Raw genomic sequence first — 12,146 nt, 5'->3', positions numbered from 1 at the left:
ATACTCATCTCGTTACCTCAAGGAGCGTGACTCAACATGTTACACAATTTACTCATAAATAATATCTGTACCTTGTGTTCAGCACATTTGGAGAAACAAAAACTCACATGGAAGACAACATTAAAGCTTTTAGTTCTTTTTTTTTTTAGGCTTAAATGAGTATGACAACAACAAACACTTTTCTCACCTTTCTTTCTTCTGTTCTTTAATGTTTGTTTGTTTTTTATCTGTGAAACAAGTGGAGCAAAAAGGTTTGCCAGGATAATTATTATATGTTTATGTTTTATTTTCTCTATTTATCTATTTTCTATTTAAAACATAGGAGTGGTGCACTTCAGCCTCTTGTGGCCAAAATGATAACAACAATTTGAAATCACTTTAAAAAAAAAAAAAAATCACCTGTCAAAATTCATTTTCCACCCATTTTAACGGATGAAATGAATAATTAAAAAGTGAAATAATTTAAATTATCTTGGCAAAAGAAGACTAAAGGAGCTTCATGGCTTGAGCCTTTGTTTAAGTAACATCTAACACGAAAAAATGTCAAACATCTATAGTACAGGCCAAAAGTTTGGACACACCTTCTCATTCAATGCGTTTCCTTTATTTTCATGACTATTTACATTGCAGATTCATCAAAACTATTAATGAACACGTGGAATTATGTACAATAAGTGTGAAATAACTGAAAACATGTCTTATATTCTAGTAAGCAAAGGGTGGTTACTTTGAGGAATCTAAAATACAAGACATGTTTTCAGTTATTTCACACTTTTTTTGTTAAGTACATAATTCCACATGTGTTCATTCATAGTTTTGATGCCTTCAGTGAGAATCTACAATGTAAATAGTCATGAAAATAAAGAAAAACGCATTGAATGAGAAGGTGTGTCCAAACTTTTGGCCTGTACTGTATATTTGAAACTATAGAAAAGAAGCTAAATGCAGCAGTGTTGGGGAAAAAAACAAACTAGGAACACTTCGGCACTTGGTCAAGGCATTTAGGATGGGGAAGGTATGTTATTGGCATGTCAACATTACTGCTCAAACTGACAACACAGCACATCTGGAGTCCCAGCTGTGCAACAGTGTGACACCTTCTATTACACTCACAGAAAGCTACTAGTACACCGACTATGCAAACACCTTTCACATTACACACCTACAGGTTCGTCCTTGGCTGTGGCGTCTGATTGCTGTTAGTTTTCCAACATTTAACCCATAAGAACCCACGGTGACACGCGTGAAACAAACACTTTAAATGTGCTATAACCTCCCATATTCACCTTTATTCTTCACCTTAACTCATTAAGTCCCTTAGCAAGACTGTTTGACTGTGACAAGAAGTGACTTCTCCAAAATATAGGTGTGACTGGTAACAGAAATGTGAAAAAGTAGCTAATTTCAAAAAGCTTATTTTTTGTTACTAGGCTAAGTTTAAACCCATTTAAAAATTCTAATCCGTTAATGTTCCTGTGTGTATTTAACCTGTTTTGACCATATTTCCTGAACAAATTAATATAAAACAAGTAACAAAAATATCGCTGTGACGTATGTGTCAGAAAAAGGCAAATTTGTGTTTCTGTAAGCAGAAAATGTGTCTAGTTTATTTATTTTAAAATAAAAAATATCATAAACATAAATTCCATGAACGCCCATTGTAACGTTTATGTCTCTTTGACATTTAGGGGTAGAATTTTTTTTTTTTTTTAAAACATCAGAAATGTGTTCTACGTGGTCTACTTGGTCTGTGGTATATCCCCCATAATATTCCTTCAAGGATAAATAGATCTGGGTTCTTATGGGTTAAATTGACACAACTAATAAATCAATCCCTCATAATTATTCCCTAAAGTACATAATATGACATAACTATTACACCTTAAATTTCTTGTCTACCTATAGCAGAATGGGGACCTTACAGTAACTGATGAGCTCTAGTGTAATTTAAAAATGGCAGCTGTTCCTCTGTCAGGTCCAGGTTATTGTGGAAAACAAATACTGAGCACAGCAAACACACAGGTACATCACTCCATCTCACATATACACACATCAATAATCAATAACATTCATCAGGACTAGGAGATATTCCTGACCTCTTTTAGTTGGTGTTACATTCAGGTTTGTTTAACAGTCAGCGTGGGGAACTTCCTGCCTTCATCAAACACTGCAGTGACAGTATTGTCAGTGGGGCCACCTCTGCTTGGTCTTTGGCCTCGTCTTTTCTATCTATACCCCTCTTACATCACGCAATGTGACTGTCTGTGGTCGTGGGAGTGTCTCTGTCTCCCTCTGGTGCTCTGGTGGTTGGACTCAGTGGGGCACCGGCGTTCCCCGGTCGGACTTAACGCATCTTGTAGTCGTGGGATATGGCCGCTTCACACAGCTGCCCTTTGAAATCCAGCTCGAATGTGAAGTCCAAGTCGCGCTGCAGGTAAAGAGAGGGAGAAAATAAAGATGTTTGTCAGATGTTTGTCCGGCCCGTTGGCTGTCCTTGTCTGGCCCGCGTGAGGTTACCCAGAAATTAGAAATCAATATAACCGCAGTGCTTTTATTTTGCAAAAAATAGCAAACATTAGCATTAGCACTAGAGCTAACGAGCACTTTTACTATAGTTAAGACAACAAATATAGCCACTAATATATATGACAGAATAAAATAAACTTTAACAAACCTTGTGTCCTGTCAGCCAGCAACTATAGAAACCTTTTTGATACTTTATATCAACTTTATATGAATTACAACCAGTCTATGATTACAAATTATTTACCGTTCGTTTTTTCATTTAAACGTTCCACCTGTTATTTCCTGTCACTACCTTTCAAAATTAAAGCACCCGTTTCACACTGGACGGCACCTTTTCAGAATAACCGCAGTGCTTTTATTTTGCAAAAAATAGCAAACATTAGCATTAGCACTAGAGCTAACAAGCACTTTTACTATAGTTAAGACAACAAGTATAGCCACTAATATATATATGACAGAATAAAATAAACTTACTACCAAACCTTGTGTCCTGTCAGCCACTATAGAAACCTTTTTGATACTTTATATCAACTTTATATGAATTACAGCGCACTCGTTATTATTTACCGTTCGTTCTTTCATTTAACCGTTCCACCTGTTATTTCCTGTCACTACCTTTCAAAATTTAAGGACCTGTTTCGTACTGGACGGCACCTTTTCAGAATAAAAGCACCACAACATTGTAAAACACCTTGAAAATGTACAAACATGAAAAACAAGCTATATAATACAAAAACACCAATAGGAACCTTGCTAAATGTCATTTACAGTTGTGTTTAAAATAAATGGAATAGTGATATAGTGATTGGAGTATTTACTACTTTTTACTTGATTTACTCCACATTAAAAGTCTTATCATAACATGTATTCTTATCAGTAGCAGCTCAAAATCAGATAATTTACTGTATTTTATAAATCGATTACATTAATATTGCGCAAAAATTTAGTTCAGAGTTTTGGTCTGGCCCCTGCAACCTTCGTGGTATTGGTCATGTGGCCCCCTGGGAAAATTAATTGCCCACCCCTGCCGTAGGCAAATACGTAGCAGAAACTGATTTTTTTTTTAAATGTAAGAACCAGACTGTCAGATTTTCCATTTTGACCTGGCATCAGAACATGGTGTTAAGTAAGCACAGACTGTTTGTGTGAGACAACAGGAGGAAGTGAGCCCCGCTTCTCCATCCCACAGGGGGAGGACACGAACAAGGTCAACAATAGAATCTGATGTTATTTGTCTGGGAGTCACTGCAGTGCTGCTGCCTGCTTGACCGCTATCCAACACTGGAGAAATCTGTCGTGGGCAGCAGCTCAGGAAATGAGTCATTTCTTAGCGAGGATGTCTAGGATGTAAAAGCTCAAATAATACTGTTAACCACTGTATTTATATTCCATATTTCCTGAAATGCACACACAATAAATTACAGCTAAACATACTTCACATTTAACCCTTTATCAGGCCAAGAACCGTATTTGGTAACTTCAGCGGATATCCAAAATAAAAATATTTCGAGAAAGAAGTTGCAAATTTACTAGATTAAAGTGGCAGGTCTACAAGAAAAAAAGTCGCAGATTTAAGAGATTCAAAGTGGCAAATCTGCGCGAAAAAAGTCGCAGATTTACGAGATTTAATGTGGCAAATTTGTGCGAAAAAAGTCGCAGATTTATGAGATTTGAAGTGGCAAATCTGCGTGAAAAAAGTTGCAGATTTACGAGATTTAAAGGGGCAAATCTGCGTTGAAAAAAGTCACAGATTTATGAGAAAGAAGTGGGAAAAAAAGCTACTTTTTTCTGGCAGATTTGCCACTTCAAATCTCATAAATCTGCGACTTTTTTCGCACAAATTTGCCACATTAAATCTCATAAATCTGCGACTTTTTGTCTTGTAGATTTGCTACTTTAATCTAGTAAATTTGCAAATTTTTTCTCGACCCCATTTTGATATCCACTGAAGTTACCAAATAGTTCTTTGCCTGATAAAGGGTTAAAACAATACTAAAAGGAAAATATCATTACCACTGCTGTTATGATTCTAAATGCTACAAACACAATATGAACATTAGACTCACAATGTTTTTCTCATTGGGCTTCATGTCGATGCTGCCAGTGATCTCCTCTCCTCTCCGCACCGTCAGATAGTCCTCCAGGTAAAACACTGTCTGCTTCCAGTGGGTGTACTGAGCATCTGGTGCTGGGACACACAAACACACACAAACAGAAACACACACACTTTTAAAATGTACATTGTAGATGCAGTTTCTTCCAAAATATTGAGAGTGTTTCTCTGAAGAAAAATGCACTGAGCCGATGGGATCAATCAAAGCCTTTAGTTACGTGTACACGGAGAGAGTTTCTCAGCAATCTCTTTCGACAAAGTAAACTTTTCTTCCTTATATACAGAATTTCAGTCTTACATGATCAAAGAACAGGAGGAAGTTACATGATGAAGTGATTTACTTAATGCAGTTAGCATACAGGAACCAGATATTGCAAAGTAGTGAGAGAAACTTCAAAGAAACAATAGAAACGTGGATTGGGAACCAGTTTGGATACTTATTTTAATTCACTGTGCTCTTAATGTTTATTGTTTAAATATCAAGAATCTAATATTATTTTTCCACAACATCAGCTATTTTAATGTTAAAACAAAGCAGGGCCAGTTTCTTACAAAAAACAACAACAGCCTTTTGGATTGAGAAGTTGTAACTAATTACTTTTGTCATGGTTGTTCAAAATTTGATTGATAAATAGTCAAACTCAAGCATGCAACTTGAGATGAAATTCAGGTTTGGTGTAAACACAATATTATAATGTGATGAAAACACATGTGTATTAATTAATACGTTTTTTTCACAATCTGGTAACTACGGTTGGGCAATATATATTTTTTATATTTAATTTAATTTATCCTTTATTTATATATCGAGAAATCATTGAGGGCAAGCCTCATTTTCAATGATGTCGAGAGCACACAATAAAAGAACAAACAAGAACAGAAGGAACTTGTTATATGAGACTAGATGTCATCTTAGATTATGGATATTATAATATGGCAGAAGTGCTTGTTTTAAAGGCTGTATAACATTAAAGTGATGTCATTTTCTGAACTTAACAGTCTTTCCAAGCTGTTCTATTATCGCCTTTACCCACTTCGTCATTATATCCACAGAACCATTACCAATTTAATTTAAAAAAACGTATTGTGTGAATATTTTGTGAAACCACACAAGTCTTCCCTACCCTATAGTCTACCCTAATAATATTATTAAGATACCACTAACAGTATTTGGTTGAAAATATTGTTATATTTGATTTTCTCCATATCACCCTGCCCTCCTGGCAACCCAAAAGGTCTTCATAATTGTTTTAATTACTGATATATAAAACATTAGTAAATAACATATTAATCGGGCGTCTGTGGCTCAGTTGGTAGAGGGGGTCGTCTTCTGATCGGAGGGTTGGTGGTTCGATCCCTGACCGTCGCAGCCTACATGTCGAAGTATCCTTGAGCAAGATACTGAACCCCAAATTGCTCCCGATGCTGCGTTCATCGGTGTGAGAATGAATTCCCAATGGTGGCAGGTGGCACCGTTTAGGGCAGTAGTTCTCAACCTTTTTGTCGCGACCCCCAATTTAATATGCATGTTGTCCGCGACCCCCGCTCACTGAACAGAATCTCACAGTTCAGATCACCCAAAAAAGAAAAAAAATGAATGACCAAAAAAAGACACAAAATGACAAAAAAAAGACACAAAATGACCAAAAAGACACAAATTGACCACAGAATGATAAAAAAGACACAAAATGACCAAAAAAAGAAACAAAATGACAAAAAAGACACAAAATTACCAAAAAAAGACACAAAATTACCAAAAAAGACACAAAATGACCAAATAAGTAAACAAAATTACCAAAAAAGACACAAATTGACCACAAAATGATCAAAAAAAGACACAAAATGACCCCAAAAAAAAGACACAACATTACCAAAAAAGGACACAAAATGACTAAAAAAAGACATTAAATGACCAAAAAGACTGAAACACATGAACACTTTAACACAGTGGAGACAGAGCTGACTTCCTAAATGATTTGGTGACCCCCAGAAATCATCTCGCGACCCAAGGTTGAGAATAGCTGGTTTAGGGTACCCTCTGCCACCAGTATGAATGTGTGTGTGAACGGGTGAATGAGCGCAGTCTGTAGTGTAAAGAGCTTTGAGTGGTTGCAAAGCGACTAGAAAAACGCTATATAAGTGCAGGTCCATTTACCATTTATCCATTGAGAAAGCTCTCACTTACAGTTGAATCCTTTATAAAGTTAATAAGAAAGTTGTACCAAGAAAGTTTTGAAATTTGGTAACACACCAACCAAATGTCTGAGATGCAAGTACACAATAAATATGTCATCTTCTTGTCAATGATGCATTCTTTCATTTCTCTTCCCAGTTAAACCTCCTTGCTATCACCAAGCTGCTGATGTCTTTGCCAGCAAACACTGGGCAGAAGGCAGAGAGACGCCCTGGACAGGTTGCCAGTCAATCATGGGGCTAACAGAGACAGTCTACTCCTCCTGATGTGAATGTCAGGATGAGAGTGAGCACAAACTGTACAGAAGAAGAGCAGAGGCATGGAACCGAGGCTGTGTCCTTCTACTTGTGAAGCAATGGTGCAAAAAGAGAAGGTCGCTCCACTTGAATTCAAGATGACAGCGCTGAAGTAAAAGGCAGGAAATGCATGACTGCATTCTTGACCTCTCAACCGTTGCTCGAGTCAATCTTCTCTCATCACTCTGAATTTTTTGAGCCATCGAATGTGCACTCATCTGTGTGTATATACTTGTGTGTGCGTGCATGGAAACATAGGCAGGTAAAATCTGACACCCAATCCCAATAAGTGCGAGCATCGCCCAGTGGCCTGACCATCACCGATCGCTCTGCAGAGACTCTAAAGGTCAGTCGTCTTTAAATCGAATTTGTGCCAGCTGTCCGGGGGCAGCTTGGTAGCTCTGCCTTTAAAGATGAGCTCTTTGTGAGTCCACAGATGAAAGGGTTTGCCAATCAGCATGGCTGCTGCACAGACCGGGAGCTCAGTTTTTTTTGGGCAGAGTTCAGTGAAGACACTGACAAGCCAGCTACGTTTCTTATGCTAATTCAGTAGATGAGATGGCATTTCTACTGACCAGCATCAATCGTAATCTTTGGCCTCTGCCTGCCTTTTTTCCTCGGCTCAGAGCATGTGTGTGTGTGTGTATGTGTGTGTGTGTTGCTACTGTCATATGGGGAATCAATTTTACACTTTGGCTCTCTCTCTCTGTGTAAGTTTAGATCTGTATCTTAAAGTTTTGGCAGATGGGTCTGACATTGGAAAAGTTGCTTGACAGACAAACTTACACAAAATCAATAGATAGGAAGTGGGTAGCTGAGGTTAAGACATCATTTTTTTTATATATTTCTTCATGGAAAAGATTAAAAAGTCCTGGTGATACCATATTTCATAAATAAAAGATCACCAGTACCAGAATAGAAGGCCAACACATCTATTATTCAAAGCAACCTTAACAGTGATGTTCTGCTTTACATATCATTTTAATGTGCAGTGTTCACCACCACCACTAGAGGGCAGTCACACACAGGTTTTGACACTGCTCATTTCAACCCACCACTGTTTGAATCATGTCAATCAGCCTGAGCTGAACTGCTCCCGTGAAAATTGACAATGACGTTTACTATTATGATGGGTGTCTTCAATATCAACACAGACCACAAGAGAAAGAAATGGTCTTTCATGTATGAGTAGAGGGCCACTGTGGTGTCTTGAGCCTGTTATTCCCATTTGTCTTGAGCTACATTAATACTACAAGTGCCTGTTGATGCTGTCCAACTGTTGGTCCTGATTTCGGGCCCGTGTGAGTATTCAGTTCCACATAAAACTATTACTTGTGGATGTTTTCTCCAATAAAGTGACACACAATTCTCAGTTGTATAAAACACACCCAGCAAAATGTTACCTCATTTTTCATATTTCCTCTCTCGTAGTACTGCACATTCTGAAGTTCTTGCTACAAGCATCAACCATACCCAAGCATTAACCCTTAATAGGACACTCATTGAAATACTTGCTAATTCAAAATTTCATCCCTAGAGAATATTGGAGGATATTACATACTGACAGAATGTGTAAAAAGAGAGAAAAGTTTATGAGATTAGTGAATCTGCGAGAAAAAAGTTGCTTTTTTTTCACTTTTTTTTTCTCGTAAATCTGCACTTTTTTCGTGCAGATTTGCCACTTAAAATCTCTTAAATCTGCAACTTTTTTTCTTGTAGAATTGCCACTTTAATCTAGTAAATTTGCAAGTTTTTTCTCAAAATATTACTTTATTTATTACTCATTTTGGATATCTGCAGAAGTTACCAAATATAGTTCTTCGCCTGATAAAGGGTTAACCTCTGGGGCTGGAAAATGTAAAGTGCCATAAAAACTGCAGTTCTTTGAATGGCCACTGGAGGCTGGCCTCAAAAGCGAGTCTGCACCCATAGTGCACCACAAGAATGAGTTCTTAACCCTTTATCAGGCAAAGAACTATATTTGGTAACTTCAGGTAATATTTCAAGAAAAAAGTTGCAAATTTACTAGATTAAAGTGGCAAATCTACAAGAAAAAAAGTTGCAGATTTGAGAGATTTAAAGTGGCAAATCTGCGCGAAAACAGTCACAGATTTACGAGAAAAAAGTGGAAAAAAAGCAACTTCTTTCTCCCAGATTCACCACTTTAAATCTCATAAATCTGCGCATCTTTTTCTCGTAGATTAGCCACTTTAATCTCGTAAACTTTTTTTTCAAAATATTATTTCGTATGTTTTTTTTTACACATTCTGGCAGTTTGTAATATCCTCCAATATTCTCTAGGGTTGAAATTTGGAATTTGCAAGTATTTCAAAGCGTGTCCTATTAAGGGTTAAACCCAGAAGTAAGTTAAAATTTTAGCCCCCTGGGGTCTAACCTCTCAGACTCAATGAGGATTTTGAATGGGTTTTTGATTACATGCTTGAAATAAGGTCTGTCGTTAATACAAGCTTAAGAGATGTTCGCGTTTTGTTTTACGACATAAAATGTGTTAGTAAATACCCCCACTTGTAAATTTTGGAGTTTTTACGTGTCCTTAAAAAGACGATTGCTAACAAGTGGCTAAATGAGAGGACAGCGGTTGTCTCGGACATTATACACCATCAATTCTCTCACGCCTCACAGCCTCTAGTTGTGTTTTTTCAGTGCTCTTGGAAACTCTTGTAGATTGTAAATTATGTTAATAAACAATTTATTAGGCTACGGATCGCTAGCTTGTCAAAACTGCCGGTTAGCTTGTCAGAGACCGTCTGAAGTATAACGACTGTGACATTCAAGTCTGTGGCGTAGTTCGCAAGAGCAAGAAAATGTTTTTGATTTTTACTTTCGTTTGTTCTCTATAGACAAATATATAACCTGGTACAAAAAAACAGTTGGTAACACTTTACAATAACATCTAAGTGATGTTTATAGATGGTTTATAAACCAATTATTATTAACCATTTACAAAATTCAATACATATTTAATCTTTAAATGTTTTCAAGCAATTTCTTAAAGGTATAAGAATCATTTTGAAATCATTTACATGCTTAATATGGTGTTAAAAATGTTATAATGAGTGTAAAGCTATTAATAAACTAATAATTATGCTTGTTTATGGTAAAGTAATCTATTTGGCATTTATAAATTATAGTTCAACATTATTACATTTTCTATTCACCATTCTAAATGGTCTATATACGGTTTATAAATGATGATTAAACATTAATAAACCATCTGTTTACCATTTACAAATGGTCTATTTACCATCTATAAATGATGGTTATTGTAAAGTCTTACCAAACAGTTTTGGTCTCTAAAGTAAATTTCCCCATTCATGACAACTGAACAGGGGGCGATAACTCACATTTTTAAAATCATATTAAAGCTTAAAGCTTATGCATAATAAAGATTAGTTTAAGATTATTTTAGATTAGTTGGGCAGAGTAAGGCACTGCTAAAATGGCAACAGCCAAAACCACGATGAACTTGATAATGGCTCTTTAGAAACCTAAGGGGTTTATCACACTACTTCCATGATTTATACAGTCAATGACCATATCCCACAATTCACTACAGCCTAATGTCAGACACTCTAGGTGCCCCTTGGCAAGAAAACAACTAGCTTAGCTCCGTCTGATGGTAACAAATGTACAATATCATAACACAGTATTCCGTTGAGCACTTTACTTGTTTAGAGATCCATGCTTTAATGCATTCAAACTGAAATCAATTTGTTATGAGTTGCAAGGGCTGTTTGATTTCAACTTCAGGCCGTAACTTTCCCTTGTTCCCTTGCTGAGAATCAGGAGCACCCGCTTCTTTTACATTGCAAATTTCATTTTTACACGACTCACCGAGGCCATCAAAGGGCAGACAGCATATTAATAAGGAATCAAAAGTCCCCACAGCTCCAGTAAAGTATCTAGACTGGAAACCAAACAAATCTGCCAAGCTCATTAAAGTATCTACTCTACTGTGCTGTCAGTAGCTTTGAGAGATACTGAACCGACCTCTGGGTGGTGCTGTGTAATAGCTGTGAAGGCTGGTAAACAAAAAGGCAGATTAATCATTTTTTTAGATCAGCTATTCTCAACCTTGGGGTCGGGACCCCAGTTGGGGTCGCGAGATGATTTCTGGGGGTCGCCAAATCATTTTGGAAGTCAGCTCTGTCTCCACTGTGTTAAAGTATTCATGTGTTTTAGTCTTTTTTGTCATTTTGTGTCTTTTTTTGGTCATTTTGTGTCTTTTTTTTATCATTTTGTGGTCAATTTGTGTCTTTTTTTGTTATTTTGTGTCTTTTTTGGTCATTTTGTTTCCCTTTTTTGGTCATTTTGTGTCTTTTTTTTATCATTTTGTGGTCAATTTGTGTCTTTTTTTGTTATTTTGTGTCTTTTTTGGTCATTTTGTTTCCCTTTTTTGGTCATTTTGTGTCTTTTTTTTATCATTTTGTGGTCAATTTGTGTCTTTTTTTGTTATTTTGTGTCTTTTTGTTGGTCATTTTGTGTCTTTTTTCTGTCATTTCTTTGTCTTTTTTTTGGTCAATTTGTGTCTTTTTTTTGGTCATTTTGTGTCTTTTTTAGTCATTTTGTGTCTTTTTGTGGTCATTTTGTTTCTTTTTTGGTGATCTGAACTGTGCGTGTGAAAAAAAGCTGCACAGAGACACCCACATATACCCAGGTGGCTGTATGTATAGTCAGAGACTGTTTGAGGGATCTTACCGGTGGAGAAACCCGTTTTCTTGTGACACTTGGTGAACTCGATGTTGAAGTAGGTGACCAGTGCATGGATGTAATCGTTCCTTTGGATCTGCAGGCAGAACGCTGAGGTAAATGACAGGTCCTCAGTCTTCACTGTGTAGATGTCCACCTCCTGTAAAAATAAAGACACAGACTCTTCTCAAATATCTGGTGTGCACAAATGCAACTCTGACACCACAAGTCAATGGTCACATTAAACTTTCCCTATTCACATTTCCCTATTCACCATATTCATATTTTCTTGAAATGAATATCTTTG

At 36.7% G+C, this 12,146-nt stretch overlaps 1 protein-coding gene across 1 annotated transcript in view; it reads right to left on the bottom strand.

Moving 5' to 3' along the window:
• Positions 1-1,717: 1,717 nt before the first annotated feature.
• Positions 1,718-12,146, bottom strand: part of LOC131972854 (protein arginine N-methyltransferase 8-B) — a 46,815-nt gene continuing 36,386 nt past the window's right edge. Inside the window, exons 8-10 of the mRNA XM_059334609.1 lie at positions 11,849-11,999; positions 4,593-4,714; positions 1,718-2,428 (exon numbers count right to left, since the gene is read on the bottom strand). Coding sequence (XP_059190592.1) covers positions 2,345-2,428; positions 4,593-4,714; positions 11,849-11,999 — 357 coding nt within the window. The 3' untranslated portion in view covers positions 1,718-2,344. The remainder of the gene's footprint in view (positions 2,429-4,592; positions 4,715-11,848; positions 12,000-12,146) is intronic.

The sequence above is a fragment of the Centropristis striata genome, chromosome 6, assembly GCF_030273125.1.
Source record: "Centropristis striata isolate RG_2023a ecotype Rhode Island chromosome 6, C.striata_1.0, whole genome shotgun sequence".
In the NCBI taxonomy this organism is placed as follows: domain Eukaryota; kingdom Metazoa; phylum Chordata; class Actinopteri; order Perciformes; family Serranidae; genus Centropristis; species Centropristis striata.
Note: the sequence above shows the minus strand (reverse complement) of the source record. Positions and strands in the feature narration are given on the sequence as shown.